General features: G+C 29.6%; 1 protein-coding gene across 1 annotated transcript; it reads left to right on the plus strand.

Annotated features, from left to right (window-relative positions):
* Positions 1 to 19,239: 19,239 nt before the first annotated feature.
* LOC116030301 (tropinone reductase 1-like) lies at positions 19,240 to 20,666 on the plus strand. The gene is made up of 5 exons (XM_031272518.1): positions 19,240 to 19,364; positions 19,464 to 19,671; positions 19,767 to 19,983; positions 20,148 to 20,260; positions 20,387 to 20,666. The coding sequence occupies exons 1-5, from the start codon at positions 19,303 to 19,305 to the stop codon at positions 20,567 to 20,569; spliced, it is 783 nt and encodes a 260-aa protein (XP_031128378.1). The 5' UTR covers positions 19,240 to 19,302; the 3' UTR covers positions 20,570 to 20,666.
* The last annotated feature ends 535 nt before the right edge of the window (positions 20,667 to 21,201 follow it).

Consider the following 21,201-nt stretch of genomic DNA (forward strand, 5'->3'; position numbering starts at 1 on the left):
CTCCAATCTGACCACAAGCTATCGTTGAATCAACTTTGATGTAGAGCAGCTTTGGTCACCTTCTGGATGTATGACAGTTTAGCTTTGTAACTCTCTTCGAACACTAAGATGTGTTCTCTCGCTGTATTGAATATCAGGATGATATTCCAAGTTAAGCACTTTGCACTGGAACGTTTTTATCAGACACCTCTTGTTAACCTCTTGACCTCTTTCACAAACCTCCGTTTCTTCTGTGTCTTTACGTCCTTATATATGAGAGTAGAAGAATAGTTCCGTTGGAGGGAAAACTATTCCGTTTGAAATTGGTCTCCCACGCCGAACATGGGTCTTTGCACAATTTCAGCATTTTTCATGGAGTAGTGGTCTTATAACTTGAGCCTTTTGTTTTGTAGTGAATATTCCATATTCCACTTTCTTGAGTTCATGCTTCACTTGCTTCTTTTGGATAAAGTTACTCTTTTTATGTTCCCATCATTCCTTGTTTGGGGAATCTGACCACTTCAGGATTGGTGCACTTCTTGACCGTTTGTGGTGGAGGTCTGACGTGTCATCCACTTCCGTCCATTTTGAAACCTCCCGCTCAGCACCTCTTCAATATTTTATCTCCATGATATTCTTCTTCTCCAAACTTAGAGTATTTTATCTGCACATGTTGACTAACATTCAGCCTCTTGGAGAAGTGCCGGTTTATCGAGACCATAAAAGATGTTTCGACCACTTGATGTTTCAATCCCATGTATCGAGAGGTCTATCTCTCGAATATTCTTTACGTCTCGAACTCGATAGGTATATCGAGAGGTCCTTACCTCTCGAACTTGGCTTGTGTCTCGAGACTTAGTTGATGTCTCGTAGACCCTTATTCCTCCAGAGTTGTCTCGTGCCTGCTTCTGATCTATCTGTTTGCTTACAACACGAAAACTTCTAAGTTGTTCAAACAAGTTTACCTTAAGCTTAAATATTTCCCGAGTTGAGCTCAAATTACCCGGTTGTATTTTCGCTCTTAGTTTACTTATCGAACTTACATTGTTTTGCCTATGTATCGAGACTTGGGGATTCTTACTTAACAGTTGGTATCATCAAAACCTATTACATGATGTTCCTAACAGCAATTAGGTACATAAACATGTCATTTTAGTTTATAAGGCATAATTACCTGTTGGTGACCTGTAATACCAGGTATATTATAATGTTACTTTTTTTCCATAAAATGTGTCAAATAGGCATCAATTAGGCTCTCAAAATATTTAAAGTTGCAATTAGGTACATAAACATGTCATTTTAGTTTATAAGGCATAGATACATGTTGGTGACCTGTAATACCAGGTAAATTTAAATGTCACTTTTTATTTCCCTAAAATGTGTCAAATAGGCATCAATTAGGCTCTCAAAATATTTAAAGTTGCATATTGGTACATAAACATGCAAATTTAGTTCATCAATGCATAATTACTTGTTAGTGACCTGTAATAACAGTTAAATGTAAACTTTATAATCATACAATGTATCAAATAGGCCATCGAACTTTACCTAAAAAATCAATTAGGCCCTTAATGTTTTTAAAGTTGCAATTAGGTACATAAACATGTCAATTTAATTTAAAAGGCATAATTACCTGTTGGTGACCTGTAATACCAGGTATATTATAATGTTACTTTTTTTCCATAAAATGTGTCAAATAGGCCATCAAACTTTACCTAAAAAGTCAATTAGGCCCTTAATGTTTTTAAAGTTGCAATTAGATACATAAACATATCATTTTAGTTTATAAGGCATAATTACCTGTTGGTGACCTATAATACCAGGTAAATTTAAATGTTACTTTTTAAGCATAAAATATGTCAAATAGGCCATCGAACTTTACCTGAAAAATCAATTAGGCCCTTAAAGTTTTTAAAGTTGCAATTAGATACATAAACATGTCAATTTAGTTTATAAGGCATAGATACATGTTGGTGACCTGTAATACCAGGTAAATTTAAATGTCACTTTTTATTTCCAAAAAATGTGTCAAATAGGCATCAATTAGACACTCAAAATATTTAAAGTTGCAATTTGGTACATAAACATGCAAATTTAGTTCATCAAGGCATAATTACTTGTTAGTGACCTGTAATAACAGGTAAATGTAAATGTCACTTTTTATGCATAAAATATGTCAAATAGGCCATCAAACTTTACCTAAAAAATCAATTAGGCCCATAAAGTTTTTAATGTTGCAATTAGATACATAAACATGTCATTTTAGTTTATAAGGCATAGATACATGTTGGTGACCTGTAATACCAGGTAAATTTAAATGTCACTATTTATTTCCCTAAAATGTGTCGAATAGGCATCAATTAGGCTCTCAAAATATTTAAGGTTGCAATTTGTTACATAAACATGCAAATTTAGTTCATCAAGGCGTAATTACTTGTTAGTGACCTGTAATAACAGGTAAATGTAAATGTCACTTTTTATGCAGAAAATGTGTCAAATAGGCCATAAAACTTTACCTAAAAAGTCAATTAGGCCCTTAAAGTTTTTAAAGTTGCAATTAGATACATAAACATGTCAATTTAGTTTATAAGGCATAAGTACCTATTGGTGGCCTGTAATACCAGGTAAATTTAAATGTCACTTTTTATTCCATAAATGTGTCAAATAGGCATCAATTAGGTTCTCAAAATATTTAAAGTTGCAATTTGGTACATAAACATGCAAATTTAGTTCATTAAGGCATAATTACCTGTTATTGTCCTGTAATAACAGGTAAATGTAAATGTCACTTTTTATGCAGAAAATGTGTCAAATAGGCCATAAAACTTTACCTAAAAAGTCAATTAGGCCCTTAAAGTTTTTAAAGTTGCAATTAGATACATAAACATGTCAATTTAGTTTATAAGGCATAAGTACCTATTGGTGGCCTGTAATACCAGGTAAATTTAAATGTCACTTTTTATTCCATAAATGTGTCAAATAGGCATCAATTAGGTTCTCAAAATATTTAAAGTTGCAATTTGGTACATAAACATGCAAATTTAGTTCATTAAGGCATAATTACCTGTTATTGTCCTGTAATAACAGGTAAATGTAAATGTCACTTTTTATGCAGAAAATGTGTCAAATAGGCCATAAAACTTTACCTAAAAAGTCAATTAGGCCCTTAAAGTTTTTAAAGTTGCAATTAGATACATAAACATGTCAATTTAGTTTATAAGGCATAAGTACCTATTGGTGGCCTGTAATACCAGGTAAATTTAAATGTCACTTTTTATTCCATAAATGTGTCAAATAGGCATCAATTAGGTTCTCAAAATATTTAAAGTTGCAATTTGGTACATAAACATGCAAATTTAGTTCATTAAGGCATAATTACCTGTTATTGTCCTGTAATAACAGGTAAATGTAAATGTCACTTTTTATGCAGAAAATGTGTCAAATAGGCCATAAAACTTTACCTAAAAAGTCAATTAGGCCCTTAAAGTTTTTAAAGTTGCAATTAGATACATAAACATGTCAATTTAGTTTATAAGGCATAAGTACCTATTGGTGGCCTGTAATACCAGGTAAATTTAAATGTCACTTTTTATTCCATAAATGTGTCAAATAGGCATCAATTAGGTTCTCAAAATATTTAAAGTTGCAATTTGGTACATAAACATGCAAATTTAGTTCATTAAGGCATAATTACCTGTTATTGTCCTGTAATAACAGGTAAATGTAAATGTCACTTTTTATGCAGAAAATGTGTCAAATAGGCCATAAAACTTTACCTAAAAAGTCAATTAGGCCCTTAAAGTTTTTAAAGTTGCAATTAGATACATAAACATGTCAATTTAGTTTATAAGGCATAAGTACCTATTGGTGGCCTGTAATACCAGGTAAATTTAAATGTCACTTTTTATTCCATAAATGTGTCAAATAGGCATCAATTAGGTTCTCAAAATATTTAAAGTTGCAATTTGGTACATAAACATGCAAATTTAGTTCATTAAGGCATAATTACCTGTTATTGTCCTGTAATAACAGGTAAATGTAAATGTCACTTTTTATGCAGAAAATGTGTCAAATAGGCCATAAAACTTTACCTAAAAAGTCAATTAGGCCCTTAAAGTTTTTAAAGTTGCAATTAGATACATAAACATGTCAATTTAGTTTATAAGGCATAAGTACCTATTGGTGGCCTGTAATACCAGGTAAATTTAAATGTCACTTTTTATTCCATAAATGTGTCAAATAGGCATCAATTAGGTTCTCAAAATATTTAAAGTTGCAATTTGGTACATAAACATGCAAATTTAGTTCATTAAGGCATAATTACCTGTTATTGTCCTGTAATAACAGGTAAATGTAAATGTCACTTTTTATGCAGAAAATGTGTCAAATAGGCCATAAAACTTTACCTAAAAAGTCAATTAGGCCCTTAAAGTTTTTAAAGTTGCAATTAGATACATAAACATGTCAATTTAGTTTATAAGGCATAAGTACCTATTGGTGGCCTGTAATACCAGGTAAATTTAAATGTCACTTTTTATTCCATAAATGTGTCAAATAGGCATCAATTAGGTTCTCAAAATATTTAAAGTTGCAATTTGGTACATAAACATGCAAATTTAGTTCATTAAGGCATAATTACCTGTTATTGTCCTGTAATAACAGGTAAATGTAAATGTCACTTTTTATGCAGAAAATGTGTCAAATAGGCCATAAAACTTTACCTAAAAAGTCAATTAGGCCCTTAAAGTTTTTAAAGTTGCAATTAGATACATAAACATGTCAATTTAGTTTATAAGGCATAAGTACCTATTGGTGGCCTGTAATACCAGGTAAATTTAAATGTCACTTTTTATTCCATAAATGTGTCAAATAGGCATCAATTAGGTTCTCAAAATATTTAAAGTTGCAATTTGGTACATAAACATGCAAATTTAGTTCATTAAGGCATAATTACCTGTTATTGTCCTGTAATAACAGGTAAATGTAAATGTCACTTTTTATGCAGAAAATGTGTCAAATAGGCCATAAAACTTTACCTAAAAAGTCAATTAGGCCCTTAAAGTTTTTAAAGTTGCAATTAGATACATAAACATGTCAATTTAGTTTATAAGGCATAAGTACCTATTGGTGGCCTGTAATACCAGGTAAATTTAAATGTCACTTTTTATTCCATAAATGTGTCAAATAGGCATCAATTAGGTTCTCAAAATATTTAAAGTTGCAATTTGGTACATAAACATGCAAATTTAGTTCATTAAGGCATAATTACCTGTTATTGTCCTGTAATAACAGGTAAATGTAAATGTCACTTTTTATGCATAAAATGTGTCAAATAGGCCATCAAACTTTATCTAAAAAATCAATTAGGCCCTTAAAGTTTTTAAAGTTGCAATTAGGTACATATACATATCATTTTAGTTTATAAGCCATAATTACCTGTTGGTGACCTATAATACCAGGTAAATTTAAATCTCACTTTTTATTTCCCTAAAATGTGTCAAATAGGCATCAATTAGGTTCTCAAAATATTTAAAGTTGCAATTTGGTACATAAACATGCAAATTTAGTTCATCAAGCCATAATTACTTGTTAATGACCTGTAATAACAGGTAAATGTAAATGTCACTTTTTATGCATAAAATGTGTCAAATAGGCCATCAAACTTTATCTAAAAAATCAATTAGGCCCTTAAAGTTTTTAAAGTTGCAATTAGGTACATAAACATGTCATTTTAGTTTATAAGGCATAATTACCTGTTGGTGACCTATAATACCAGGTAAATTTAAATCTCACTTTTTATTTCCCTAAAATGTGTCAAATAGGCATCAATTAGGTTCTCAAAATATTTAAAGTTGCAATTTGGTACATAAACATGCAAATTTAGTTCATCAAGCCATAATTACTTGTTAATGACCTGTAATAACAGGTAAATGTAAATGTCACTTTTTATGCATAAAATGTGTCAAATAGGCCATCGAACTTTACCTGAAAAATCAATTAGGCCCTTAAAGTTTTTAAAGTTGCAATTAGGTACATAAACATATCATTTTAGTTTATAAGCAATAATTACCTGTTGGTGACCTATAATACCAGGTAAATTTAAATGTCACTTTTTATTCCATAAAATGTGTCAAATAGGCATCAATTAGGCTCTCAAAATATTTAAAGTTGCAATTTGGTACATAAAATGCAAATTTAGTTTATCAAGGCATAATTACTTGTTAGTGATCTGTAATAACAGGTAAATGTAAATATCACTTTTTATGCATAAAATGTGTCAAATAGGCCATCAAACTTTATCTAAAAAATCAATTAGGCTCTTAAAGTTTTTAAAGTTGCAATTAGGTACATAAACATATCATTTTAGTTTATAAGCAATAATTACCTGTTGGTGACCTATAATACCAGGTAAATTTAAATGTCACTTTTATTTCCCTAAAATGTGTCAAATAGGCATCAATTAGGCTCTCAAAATATTTAAAGTTGCAATTTGGTACATAAACATGCAAATTTAGTTCATCAAGGCATAATTACTTGTTAGTGACCTGTAATAACAGGTAAATGTAAATATCACTTTTTATGCATAAAATGTGTCAAATAGGCATCAATTAGGCTCTCAAAATATTTAAAGTTGCAATTTGGTACATAAAATGCAAATTTAGTTTATCAAGGCATAACTACTTGTTAGTGATCTGTAATAACAGGTAAATGTAAATATCACTTTTTATGCATAAAATGTGTCAAATAGGCCATCAAACTTTATCTAAAAAATCAATTAGGCCTTTAAAGTTTTTAAAGTTGCAATTTGGTACATAAACATGCAAATTTAGTTCATCAAGGCATAATTAATTGTTAGTGACCTGTAATAACAGGTAAATGTAATTGTCACTTTTTATGCATAAAATGTGTCAAATAGGCCATAAAACTTTACCTAAAAAGTCAATTAGGCCCTTAAAGTTTTTAAAGTTGCAATTAGGTACATAAACATGTCATTTTAGTTTATAAGGCATAATTACCTGTTGGTGACCTGTAATACCAGGTATATTATAATGTTACTTTTTTTCCATAAAATGTGTCAAATAGGCCATCAAACTTTATCTAAAAAATCAATTAGGCCCTTAAAGTTTTTAAAGGTGCAATTAGGTACATAAACATACCATTTTAGTTTATAAGGCATAATTCCCTGTTGGTGACCTGTAATACCAGGTATATTATAATGTTACTTTTTTTCCATAAAATGTGTCAAATAGGCCATCAAACTTTATCTAAAAAATCAATTAGGCCCTTAAAGTTTTTAAAGGTGCAATTAGGTACATAAACATGTCATTTTAGTTTATAAGGCATAATTACCTGTTGGTGACCTATAATACCAGGTAAATTTAAATGTCACTTTTTTTTCCCTTAAATGTGTCAAATAGGCATCAATTAGGCTCTCAAAATATTTAAAGTTGCAATTTGGTACGTAAACATGCAAATTTAGTTCATCAAGGCATAATTAATTGTTAGTGACCTGTAATAACAGATAATGTAAATGTCACTTTTTATGCATAAAATGTGTCAAATAGGCCATCAAACTTTACCTAAAAAATCAATTAGGCCCTTAAAGTTTTTAAAGTTGCAATTAGGTACATAAACATGTCAATTTAGTTTATAAGGCATAATTACCTGTTGGTGACCTGTAATACCAGGTATATTTAAATGTTATTTTTTTTTTCCATAAAATGTGTCAAATAGGCATCAATTAGGCTCTCAAAATATTTAAAGTTGCAATTTGGTACATAAACATGCCAATTTAGTTCATCAAGGCATAATTACCTGTTAGTGACCTGTAATAACAGGTAAATGTAAATGTCACTTTTTAAGCATAAAATGTGTCAAATAGGCCATCGAACTTTATCTAAAAAATCAATTAGGCCCTTAAAGTTTTTAAAGTTGCAATTAGGTACATAAACATGTCAATTTAGTTTATAAGGCATAATTACCTGTTGGTGACCTGTAATACCAGGTATATTTAAATGTTATTTTTTTTTTCCATAAAATGTGTCAAATAGGCATCAATTAGGCTCTCAAAATATTTAAAGTTGCAATTTGGTACATAAACATGCCAATTTAGTTAATCAAGACATAATTACCTGTTAGTGACCTGTAATAACAGGTAAATGTAAATGTCACTTTTTAAGCATAAAATGTGTCAAATAGGCCATCGAACTTTATCTAAAAAATCAATTAGGCCCTTAAAGTTTTTAAAGTTGCAATTAGGTACATAAACATGTCAATTTAGTTTATAAAACATAATTACCTGGTGATGACCTGTAACAGCAGGTAAATTTAAATGTCACTTTTTTTTGCATAAAATGTGTCAAATAGACATCAATTAGGCTCTCAAAATATTTAAAGTTGCATTTTGGTACATAAACATGCCAATTTTGTTCATCAAGACATAATAACCTTTTAGTGACCTGTAATAACAGATAAATGTAAATGTCACTTTTTAAGAATAAAATATGTCAAATAGGCCATCGAACTTTACCTGAAAAATCAATTAGGCTCTTAAATTTTTTAAAGTTGCAATTAGGTACATAAACATGTCAATTTAGTTTATAAGGCATAATTACCTGTTGGTGACCTGTAATACCAGGTATATTTAAATGTTATTTTTTTTTTCCATAAAATGTGTCAAATAGGCATCAATTAGGCTCTCAAAATATTTAAAGTTGCAATTTGGTACATAAACATGCAAATTTAGTTCATCAAGGCATAATTACTTGTTAGTGACCTGTAATAACAGGTAAATGTAAATGTCACTTTTTAAGCATAAAATGTGTCAAATAGGCCATCAAACTTTACCTAAAAAATCAATTAGGCCCTTAAAGTTTTTAAAGTTGCAATTAGGTACATAAACATGTCATTTTAGTTTATAAGGCATAATTACCTGTTGGTGACCTATAATACCAGGTAAATTTAAATGTCACTTTTTTTTCCATAAAATGTGTCAAATAGGCATCAATTAGGCTCTCAAAATATTTAAAGTTGCAATTTGGTACATAAAATGCAAATTTAGTTTATCAAGGCATAATTACTTGTTAGTGATCTGTAATAACAGGTAAATGTAAATATCACTTTTTATGCATAAAATGTGTCAAATAGGTCATCAAACTTTATCTAAAAAATCAATTAGGCCCTTAAAGTTTTTAAAAATGCAATTAGGTACATATACATATCATTTTAGTTTATAAGCCATAATTACCTGTTGGTGTGACCTATAATACCAGGTAAATTTAAATGTCACTTTTTATTCCATAAAATGTGTCAAATAGGCATCAATTAGGCTCTCAAAATAGTTAAGGTGGCAATTTGTTACATAAACATGCAAATTTAGTTCATCAAGGCATAATTACTTGTTAGTAACCTGTAATAACAGGTAAATGTAATTGTCACTTTTTATGCATAAAATGTGTCAAATAGGCCATCAAACTTTACCTAAAAAGTCAATTAGGCCCATAAAGTTTTTAAAGTTGCAATTAGGTACATAAACATGTCATTTTAGTTTATAAGGCATAATTACCTGTTGGTGACCTGTAATACCAGGTATATTATAANGTTGGTGACCTGTAATACCAGGTAAATTTAAATGTCACTTTTATTTCCCTAAAATGTGTCAAATAGGCATCAATTAGGCTCTCAAAATATTTAAAGTTGCAATTTGGTACATAAACATGCAAATTTAGTTCATCAAGGCATAATTAATTGTTAGTGACCTGTAATAACAGGTAAATGTAATTGTCACTTTTTATGCATAAATGTGTCAAATAGGCCATAAAACTTTACCTAAAAAGTCAATTAGGCCCTTAAAGTTTTTAAAGTTGCAATTAGGTACATAAACATGTCAATTTAGTTTATAAGGCATAATTACCTGTTAGTGACCTGTAATACCAGGTATATTATAATGTTACTTTTGTTCCATAAAATGTGTCAAATAGACCATCAAACTTTATCTAAAAAAGCATTTAGGCCATTAAAGTTTTTAAAGTTGCAATTAGATACATAAACATGTCAATTTAGTTTATAAGGCATAATTACCTGTTAGTGACCTGTAATACCAGGTATATTATAATGTTACTTTTGTTCCATAAAATGTGTCAAATAGACCATCAAACTTTATCTAAAAAAGCATTTAGGCCATTAAAGTTTTTAAAGTTGCAATTAGATACATAAACATGTCAATTTAGTTTATAAGGCATAATTACCTGTTAGTGACCTGTAATACCAGGTATATTATAATGTTACTTTTGTTCCATAAAATGTGTCAAATAGACCATCAAACTTTATCTAAAAAAGCATTTAGGCCATTAAAGTTTTTAAAGTTGCAATTAGATACATAAACATGTCAATTTAGTTTATAAGGCATAATTACCTGTTAGTGACCTGTAATACCAGGTATATTATAATGTTACTTTTGTTCCATAAAATGTGTCAAATAGACCATCAAACTTTATCTAAAAAAGCATTTAGGCCATTAAAGTTTTTAAAGTTGCAATTAGATACATAAACATGTCAATTTAGTTTATAAGGCATAATTACCTGTTAGTGACCTGTAATACCAGGTATATTATAATGTTACTTTTGTTCCATAAAATGTGTCAAATAGACCATCAAACTTTATCTAAAAAAGCATTTAGGCCATTAAAGTTTTTAAAGTTGCAATTAGATACATAAACATGTCAATTTAGTTTATAAGGCATAATTACCTGTTAGTGACCTGTAATACCAGGTATATTATAATGTTACTTTTGTTCCATAAAATGTGTCAAATAGACCATCAAACTTTATCTAAAAAAGCATTTAGGCCATTAAAGTTTTTAAAGTTGCAATTAGATACATAAACATGTCAATTTAGTTTATAAGGCATAATTACCTGTTAGTGACCTGTAATACCAGGTATATTATAATGTTACTTTTGTTCCATAAAATGTGTCAAATAGACCATCAAACTTTATCTAAAAAAGCATTTAGGCCATTAAAGTTTTTAAAGTTGCAATTAGATACATAAACATGTCAATTTAGTTTATAAGGCATAATTACCTGTTAGTGACCTGTAATACCAGGTATATTATAATGTTACTTTTGTTCCATAAAATGTGTCAAATAGACCATCAAACTTTATCTAAAAAAGCATTTAGGCCATTAAAGTTTTTAAAGTTGCAATTAGATACATAAACATGTCAATTTAGTTTATAAGGCATAATTACCTGTTAGTGACCTGTAATACCAGGTATATTATAATGTTACTTTTGTTCCATAAAATGTGTCAAATAGACCATCAAACTTTATCTAAAAAAGCATTTAGGCCATTAAAGTTTTTAAAGTTGCAATTAGATACATAAACATGTCAATTTAGTTTATAAGGCATAATTACCTGTTAGTGACCTGTAATACCAGGTATATTATAATGTTACTTTTGTTCCATAAAATGTGTCAAATAGACCATCAAACTTTATCTAAAAAAGCATTTAGGCCATTAAAGTTTTTAAAGTTGCAATTAGATACATAAACATGTCAATTTAGTTTATAAGGCATAATTACCTGTTAGTGACCTGTAATACCAGGTATATTATAATGTTACTTTTGTTCCATAAAATGTGTCAAATAGGCATCAATTAGGCTCTCAAAATTTTTAAAGTTGCAATTAGGTACATAAACATGTCATTTTAGTTTATAAGGCATAATTACCTGTTGGTGACCTGTAATACCAGGTATATTATAATGTTACTTTTTTTTCCCAAAAATGTGACAAATAGGCATCAATTAGGCTCTCAAAATATTTAAAGTTGCAATTTGGTACGTAAACATGCAAATTTAGTTCATCAAGGCATAATTACTTGTTAGTGATCTGTCATAACAGGTAAATGTAATTGTCACTTTTTATGCGTAAATGTGTCAAATAGGCTTCAATTAGGCTCTCAAAATATTTAAAGTTGCAATTTGGAACATAAACATGCAAATTTAGTTCATCAAGGCATAATTACTTGTTAGTGATCTGTCATAACAGGTAAATGTAATTGTCACTTTTTATGCGTAAATGTGTCAAATAGGCTTCAATTAGGCTCTCAAAATATTTAAAGTTGCAATTTGGAACATAAACATGCAAATTTAGTTCATCAAGGCATAATTACTTGTTAGTGACCTGTAATAACAGGTAAATGTAAATGTCACTTTTTATGCATAAAATGTGTCAAATAGGCCATCAAACTTTACCTAAAAAATCAATTAGACCCATAAAGTTTTTAATGTTGCAATTAGGTACATAAACATGTCATTTTAGTTTATAAGGCATAATTACCTGTTGGTGACCTATAATACCAGGTAAATTTAAATGTCACTTTTTTTTTCCCTAAAATGTGTCAAATAGGCATCAATTAGGCTCTCAAAATATTTAAAGTTGCAATTTGGTACGTAAACATGCAAATTTAGTTCACCAAGGCATAATTAATTGTTAGTGACCTGTAATAACAGATAATGTAAATGTCACTTTTTATGCATAAAATGTGTCAAATAGGCCATCAAACTTTATCTAAAAAATCAATTAGGCCCTTAAAGTTTTTAAAGTTGCAATTAGGTACATAAACATGTCATTTTAGTTTATAAGGCATAATTACCTGTTGGTGACCTATAATACCAGGTAAATTTAAATGTCACTTTTTTTTCCCTAAAATGTGTCAAATAGGCATCAATTAGGCTCTCAAAATATTTAAAGTTGCAATTTGGTACATAAACATGCAAATTTAGTTCATCAATGCATAATTACTTGTTAGTGACCTGTAATAACAGGTAAATGTAAACTTTATAACCATACAATGTATCAAATAGGCCATCGAAATTTACCTAAAAAATCAATTAGGCCCTTAATGTTTTTAAAGTTGCAATTAGGTACATAAACATGTCAATTTAATTTAAAAGGCATAATTACCTGTTGGTGACCTATAATACCAGGTAAATTTAAATGTTACTTTTTTCTTTTTTTTTTTTGCATAAAATGTGTCAAATAGGCATCAATTAGGCTCTAAAAATATTTAAAGTTGCAATTTGGTATATAAACATGCCAATTTTGTTCATCAAGACATAATTATCTTCTAGAGACCTGTAATAACAGATAAATGTAAATGTTACTTTTTAAGCATAAAATATGTCAAATAGGCCATCGAACTTTACCTGAAAAAGCAATTAGGCCCTCAAACTTTTTAAAGTTGCAATTTGGTACATAAACATGCCAATTTTGTTCATCAAGACATAATTATCTTCTAGAGACCTGTAATAACAGATAAATGTAAATGTTACTTTTTAAGCATAAAATATGTCAAATAGGCCATCGAACTTTACCTGAAAAAGCAATTAGGCCCTCAAACTTTTTAAAGTTGCAATTTGGTACATAAACATGCCAATTTTGTTCATCAAGACATAATTATCTTCTAGAGACCTGTAATAACAGATAAATGTAAATGTTACTTTTTAAGCATAAAATATGTCAAATAGGCCATCGAACTTTACCTGAAAAAGCAATTAGGCCCTCAAACTTTTTAAAGTTGCAATTTGGTACATAAACATGCAAATTTAGTTCATCAATGCATAATTACTTGTTAGTGACCTGTAATAACAGGTAAATGCAAATGTCACTTTTTATGCATAAAATGTGCCAAATAGGCCATCAAACTTTACCTGAAAAATCAATTAGGCACTTAATGTTTTTAAAGTTGCAATTAGGTACATAAACATGTCAATTTAGTTTATAAGGCATAATTACCTATTGGTGGCGTGTAATACCAGGTAAATTTAAATGTCACTTTTTTTTGCATAAAATGTCATATAGGCATCAATTAGTCTCTCAAAATATTTAATGTTGTAATTTGGTACATAAACATGCAAATTTAGTTAATCAAGGCATAATTACTTGTTTGTGACCTGTAATAACAGGTAATTGTTAATGTCACTTTTTATGCATAAAATATGTCAAAAAGGTCATCGAACTTTACCTGAAAAATCAATTATGCCCTTAAAGTTTTTAAAGTTGCAATTAGGTACATACACATGTCAATTTAGTTTATAAAGTATAATTACCTGTTTGTGACCTGTAATAGCAGGTAAATTTAAATGTTACATTTTTTTCCATAAAATGTATTAAATAGGCATCAATTAGGCTCTCAAAATATTTAAAGTTGCAATTTGGTACATAAACATTCCAATTTAGTTCATCGAGGCATAATTACCTGTTAGTGACCTGTAATAACAGGTAAATATAAATGTCACTTTTTGAGCATAAAATGTGTGAAATAGGCCATCGAACTTTACCTGAAAAATCAATTAGGCCCTTAAAGTTTTTAAAGTTGCAATTAGGTACATAAACATGTCAATTTAGTTTATAAGGCATAATTACCTATTGGTGGCCTGTAATACCAGGTAAATTTAAATGTCACTTTTTTTTCCAGAAAATGTGTCAAATTTGCATCAATTAGGCTCTCAAAATATTTAAACTTGCAATTTGGTACATAAACATGCAAATTTAGTTCATCAAGGCATAATTACCTGTTAGTGACCTGTAATAACAGGTAAATGTGAATGTCACTTTTTATGCATAAAATGTGTCAAATAGGTCATCGAACTTTACCTAAAAAATCAATTAGTCCCTTAAAGTTCAATTAGTCCCTTAAAGTTTTTAAAGTTGCAATTAAGTACATAAACATGTCAATTTAATTTATAAGGCATTAATTACCTGTTGGTGACCTGTAATACCAGATAAATTTAAATGTCACTTTTTTTTGCATAAAATGTGTCAAATAGGTGTCAATTAGTCTCTCAAAATATTTAAAGTTGCAATTTGGTACATAAACATGCAAATTTAGTTCATCAAGGCATAATTACCTGTAAGTGTAATAACAGTTAAATGTAAATGTCACTTTTTATGCATAAAATGTGTCAAATAGGTCATTGCACTTTACCTGAAAAATCAATTAGGCCCTTAAAGTTTTTTAAAGTTGCAATTAGGTACATAAACATGTCAATTTAGTTTATAAGGCATAATTACCTGTTTGTGACCTGTAATACCAGATAAATTTAAATGTCTCTTTTTTTCCATAAAATGTGTCAAATAGGCATCAATTAGGCTCACATAATATTTAAAGTTGCAATTTGGTACATAAACATGCCAATTTAGTTCATCGAGGCATAATTACCTTTTTGTGACCTGTAATTACAGGTAAATTTAAATGTCACTTTTTATGCGTAAAATGTGTCAAATAGGCCATCGAAATTTACCTGAAAAATCAATTAGGCCCTTAAAATTTTTAAAGTTGCAATTAGATACATAAACATGTCAATTTAGTTTATAGGGCATAATTACCTGTTGGTGACCTGTAATACCAGGTAAATTTAAATGTCACATTTTTTTCTATAAAATGTATCAAATAAGCATCAATTAGGCTCTCAAAATATTTAAAGTTGCAATTTGGTACATAAACATGTCAATTTAGTTAATCAAGACATAATTACCTGTTAGTGATCTGTAATAATAGGTAATGTAAATGTCACTTTTTGAGCATAAAATGTGTCAAATAGGCCATCGAACTTTACCTGAAAAATCAATTAGGCCCTTAAAGTTTTTAAAGTTGCAATTAGGTACATAAACATGTCAATTTAGTTTATAAGGCATAATTACCTATTGGTGGCCTGTAATAACAGGTAAATTTAAATGTAACCTTTTTTCCAGAAAATGCGTCAAATAGTCATCAATTAGTCTCTCAAAATATTTAAAGTTGCAATTTGGTACATAAACATGCAAATTTAGTTCATCAAGGCAGAATTACTTGTTTGTAACCTGTAATAACAGGTAAATGTAAATGTAACTTTTTAAGGATAAAATGTTTCAAATAGGCCATCGAACTTTACCTATAAAATCAATTAGGCCCTTAAAGTTTTTAAAGTTGCAATTAGGTACATAAACATGTCAATTTAATTTATAAGGCATTAATTACCTGTTGGTGACCTGTAATACCAGGTAAATTTAAATGTCATTTTTTTTTTGCATAAATTGTGTCAAATAGGTATCAATTAGTCTCTCAAAATATTTAAAGGTTCAATTTGGTACATAAACATGCAAATTTAGTTCATCAAGGCATAATTACCTGTTAGTGACCTGTAATAACAGGTAAATGTAAATGTCACTTTTTATGCATAAAATGTGTCAAATAGGTCATCGAACTTTACCTGAAAAATCAATTAGGCCCTTAAAGTTTTTAAAGTTGCAATTAGGTACATAAACTTGTCAATTTAGTTTATAAGGCATATTTACCTGTTGGTGACCTGTAATATCAGGTAAATTTAAATGTCACTTTTTTTTCCATAAAATGTGTCAAATAGGCATCAATTAGGCTCTCAATATATTTAAAGTTGCTATTTGGTACATAAACATGCAAATTTAGTTCATCAAGGCGTAATTACCTTTTATGACTTGTAATACCAAGTAAATGTAAATGTTACTTTTTTAGCATAAAATGTCTGAAATAAGCCATCGAACTTTACCTGAAAAATCAATTAGGTCCTCAAACTTTTTAATGTTGCAATTAGGTACATAAACATGTCAATTTAGTTCATCAAGGCACAATTATCTATTAGTGACCTATAATACCAGGTAAATGTAAATGTCACTTTTTTTTTGCTTAAAATTTGTCAAATAGACCATCGAACTTTATCTGAAAAATCAATTAGGCCCTCAAACCTTTTAAAGTTGCTATTAGGTACATAAACATGTCAATTTAGTTTATAAGGCATAATTATCTGTTAGTGACCTGTTATTCCATGGTAAATTTAAATGTCACTTTTTTATCCTAAAATATGTCAAATAGGTATCAATTAGGCTCTCAAAATATTTAAAGTTGCAATTTGGTACATAAATATGCCAATTTATTTCATCAATGCATAATTACCTTTCAGTGACCTGTAATAACATGTAAATGTAAATGTCACTTTTTTAGCATAAAACATGTCAAATAGGCCATCAAACTTTACCTGAAAAATCAATTAGGCTCTCAAACTTTTTAAAGTTGCAATTAGGTACATAAACATGTCAATTTAGTTCATCAAGGCGTAATTACCTGTTAGTGACTTGTAATATCTGGTTAATGTAAATGTCACTTTTTTTTAGCATAAAATGTGTCAAATAGACCATCGAACTTTATCTTAAAAATCAAGTAGGCCCTCAAACCTTTTAAAGTTGCAATTTGGTACATAAACATGTCAATTTAGTGAACCGTGAAATAATTAACGTTCTGGTTTCGATTCAGAATCGAAAAAATAATTAAATAATTGTTGAACCGTGAACTGAAACTTAACCACAATCATATATAGTGAAAATGATCAAACACTTATTTCGATAAATCGGTACGGTTCGGTTCTAATTTCGATTTTGAAACCGCCAACCAAAACTTATTTATTTATTTATTTATTTATTTTTATAATTTTATTTCTTATTTAAAAATAGTCTAAATTCAACAATTATTTTATTTTATTTTTTCGGTTCTGAATCGTAACCGTAACCATCCATACTATTTAAGTTTAATTGCTACAATGTTCGATTAGGTTCGTATAGAACCATGATCGATCTTCCATACATATTATGATATTAGTAATAATTGGTTGGAGAATAAAAATAAATGAAATAGTTATTTTTAGGGGCAAAAATGTCAATTTAATATTACAGGGGGGAACTATCACTTTTAAAATAACTGAGGGGAAAAACAGTCACTTTAATAACACATGAAAAAAAAGTGCTATAAGTACATAACATAGGGAGAAAAAGTGCCCATTTTTCCTATAATTAATATTGAAAACGTGGATTTGTTGTGTGAAATCTCATATTCCCATGCATTGAAATTTTGTGGAGACAGAACCCCTGGTCCGCCTCTTCATAATTCATTCACACATGCGGGAATAGAAACAATATACGGAGTATTCCCCAAGTGCTGAAAGAGGGATAAGGATGGAAATGGCAATTTATATCATGATTCGTGAATAAGGTCCACAGACCATGAATTGAAATGATAGATGTATAAAATTTATACCTGTAACTTTGTAAGGTACATGATTTTCCATAATACAAGATATAAAATATCATAACATAAGACACATATACATATTATATATTTACTTATGTTTCAAATATGATTTAAGTACATAATTTGTGTTTATAGGCACAAAATTTTACAATACAAGACAGAGAAATTTATAAGATAAAACACAAGTATTAATTTGGTTTAGATACAAAATTCATATTTGTAAGGTACAAAATTTCATAAGGCAATATACAAAAAGTCACAATATAAAATGCATTCGCATGAACCAAGAGTTATTGTGCAATGTGAACGCTCCATAGTATAAGAATTGGATGGGAATGTTGGTGGAAGATATGCCATGCATACTCATGTAACAAAAGGAGACAAAAATAAAATAATCCCTATCCTTTATCCTTATCTTCTTTTTTTTTTTTGGTAAATTCATCAGGTCTTTTTCTGTCCGTTTAACGGTTCAGGTCCATCCGCGTTCGTTCCGAGAGACACGGGAGCTGGCCCAAGGAGAATCGTTACTTGTAGGAATCAAACCCTCTTTATCCTTATCTATAAAGAAGTGAACAATTATAATGTTCTATATGTTCAACTCTCAATGAAAATGACTTATATATTAACATACTTAAATTAATTTATTTTTGTGGTCCTTGTTGATAGAGTGACTTGTAATTGTCACAATAAGCAAACAATTTGAACATAACCATTGAGGCATTGACCGACGACACTACCTTATATATTAGTAGTACCTTTCAACAGTTGGGATATTTTTGGAAGTTATGGCCACAATTAAATCAAGTAGGGTCGAGTAAGACTAACCCAATTGACATCATTACACAAGCCATGTATCTTGGGGATTGCCACAATTATATTACTTCCAACACAAAATATTACTCAGTATTTCTACTCTCAAATTCTATTTCACTTTTAGTTTACTCTCTCACTCTAAATTTTGATATTGACATTTTTTTTAGGAACACAAAATGAAAATAACTTATCATCTCTTGTTACATCATGAGATAAAAATTAAAAAGTAAAAATAAAGTGCATGTAGTATAATAAGAGAACCTTTGACCATGTTGGGTCTAGTGTGAACTGACACATTTAACAACCCAGTCCCCAACTATAAATACACTATATACTAGCTAGCTTATTTGTGTTATTAGTACCCCTAATTCCTTTATTAGTTTAGACAGTTTATACTTTAGCTTCAGCTATGGTATCTTGGTGTTTTAATGGCATGACTGCCCTTGTTACTGGTGGTGCTCGAGGTATAGGGTAAGAGAATTTCGAATATATTTTACAATTGAGCTTCAATATTTTATTATAATTTTAAAGTGTCTAGAGTATGTAAAATTTTTATCTTATCATTTCTAGACTTGCCATAGTCGAAGAACTTGCAAGTTCTGGAGCACATGTTTATACATGTGCACTAGAACCAGAAGAGTTGGACGAGTGTTTGCATAAGTGGAATAACAAAGGATATAAGGTGTCGGGATTGGCCTGTGACTTAACGATACGAGAAGAGCGTGAAAAGCTTATGAAGATCGTTAGTGATCACTTTGACGAGAAGCTAAACATCCTAGTAAGTTGTAATATATAGGTTGTGGTTTATGTTGAAGAAAAATTAAGCTAAACTTGGTATCATTAATCAATAATTAATTACCATTTGGAATGAAGATAAATAATGCAGGTGTGGCAATAATGAAAAAAATGGAAGATGTTAGTGAGAAAGATTGGTCAATTCAAATTGGCACCAATGTTGAAGCTGCTTTCCACATATCTCAAATGGCATACCCTTTACTAAAAGCCTCTGGAAATGGAAGCTTAGTGTTTACTTCTTCTGCTTCTGGGGTTGTTGCAATACCTGATGGTTCTATCTATGCACTCAGTAAAGGTAATCACATCATCTCCTATCACCTATCCATTGTCTCTTTGTAAACCTCAGCTCGTCCTAAGAAATTAAAATAAAAATGTTACACTATATGGATTATATCACACTCAAATACAAAGTAATAATATATTTAGACTGTCTAATCATAAATTTTTAATTAATTATAGGAGCAATAAATCAATTAACCAGAAATTTAGCATGCGAGTGGGCAAAAGATAACATTCGTGTCAATGCAGTGGCACCATCATTTATCAAAACGCCTCTTATTGATTCAGTCATTGTAAGTTTGCATTTCTTCTCACTTTTATTTATTTTATTTTTTTGCTTGAGTTTGGCTACCATGCATGCATGAGAGATATAATATACAATTTAATAATCGTTAAAACCCTCAATATGTTCATTGCAGCAACATTCAATAACGCTCAAAGAAGGAGTTAACGGTATAATCAATCGTTCAGCATTACGTCGTCCTGGTGAGCCTACTGAAGTTTCTGGGCCGGTGGCATTTCTTTGCTCTCCAGCAGCTTCATTTATTACCGGTCACATACTAATGGTAGATGGCGGTGCTACCATCAATGGTTATCCTTAATTAATAGACAAGACTCCATAAGTATTAAGTTGATACTCAGTGTTTTTTTATTTTAAAAAATCAAGTGCATTAGAATATATATTGTTTCTAGAGAGTATGTGCTGAGCATATAATATACAAATAATAAATGTGTAATTTAACTGTCAATTTAAAATTTTAGTTGAAAGGAAATTATACCAAACAATTATCAGCTAACAGCTAATTTACCAAACACATTTTTACAATCAGCTAATGTTATCAACTAGTTATACCATCTAATACAATTAGTTAATAGCTTACAACTAACAACCATTTACTAAGTAGGGAATATATATAATCTTATATATAATATAATTAATATTGAAAACGTGGATTTGTTGTGTGAAATCTCATATTCCCATGCATTGAAATTTTGTGGAGACAAAGAACCCCTGGCCCGCCTCTTCATAATTCCTCACACATGCGAGAATAGAAAAAATATACGGAGTACTCCCCAATAGGGATAAGGATGGAAATGACAATTTATATCATGGACAAGGTCCACAGTATTATATATGGCCAATTAACATGATGATGTACAATTCATATTTATAAGGTACAAAATTTTTCATAACACAAGACATAAAAAATCATAACATAAGACACACACATAT

The sequence above is a fragment of the Ipomoea triloba genome, chromosome 9, assembly GCF_003576645.1.
Source record: "Ipomoea triloba cultivar NCNSP0323 chromosome 9, ASM357664v1".
Taxonomy (NCBI): Eukaryota; Viridiplantae; Streptophyta; class Magnoliopsida; order Solanales; family Convolvulaceae; genus Ipomoea; species Ipomoea triloba.

Excerpts from the sequence above, each read along its gene's own strand:
- LOC116030301 (XM_031272518.1), top strand. The coding sequence starts at position 19,303 with ATGGTATCTTGGTGTTTTAATGGCATGACTGCCCTTGTTACTGGTGGT. Across the intron at positions 19,365-19,463 it reads GGTGGTGCTCGAGGTATAGG|ACTTGCCATAGTCGAAGAAC; the intron begins GTAAGAGAATTT and ends TATCATTTCTAG. Across the intron at positions 20,261-20,386 it reads CTCTTATTGATTCAGTCATT|CAACATTCAATAACGCTCAA; the intron begins GTAAGTTTGCAT and ends TGTTCATTGCAG.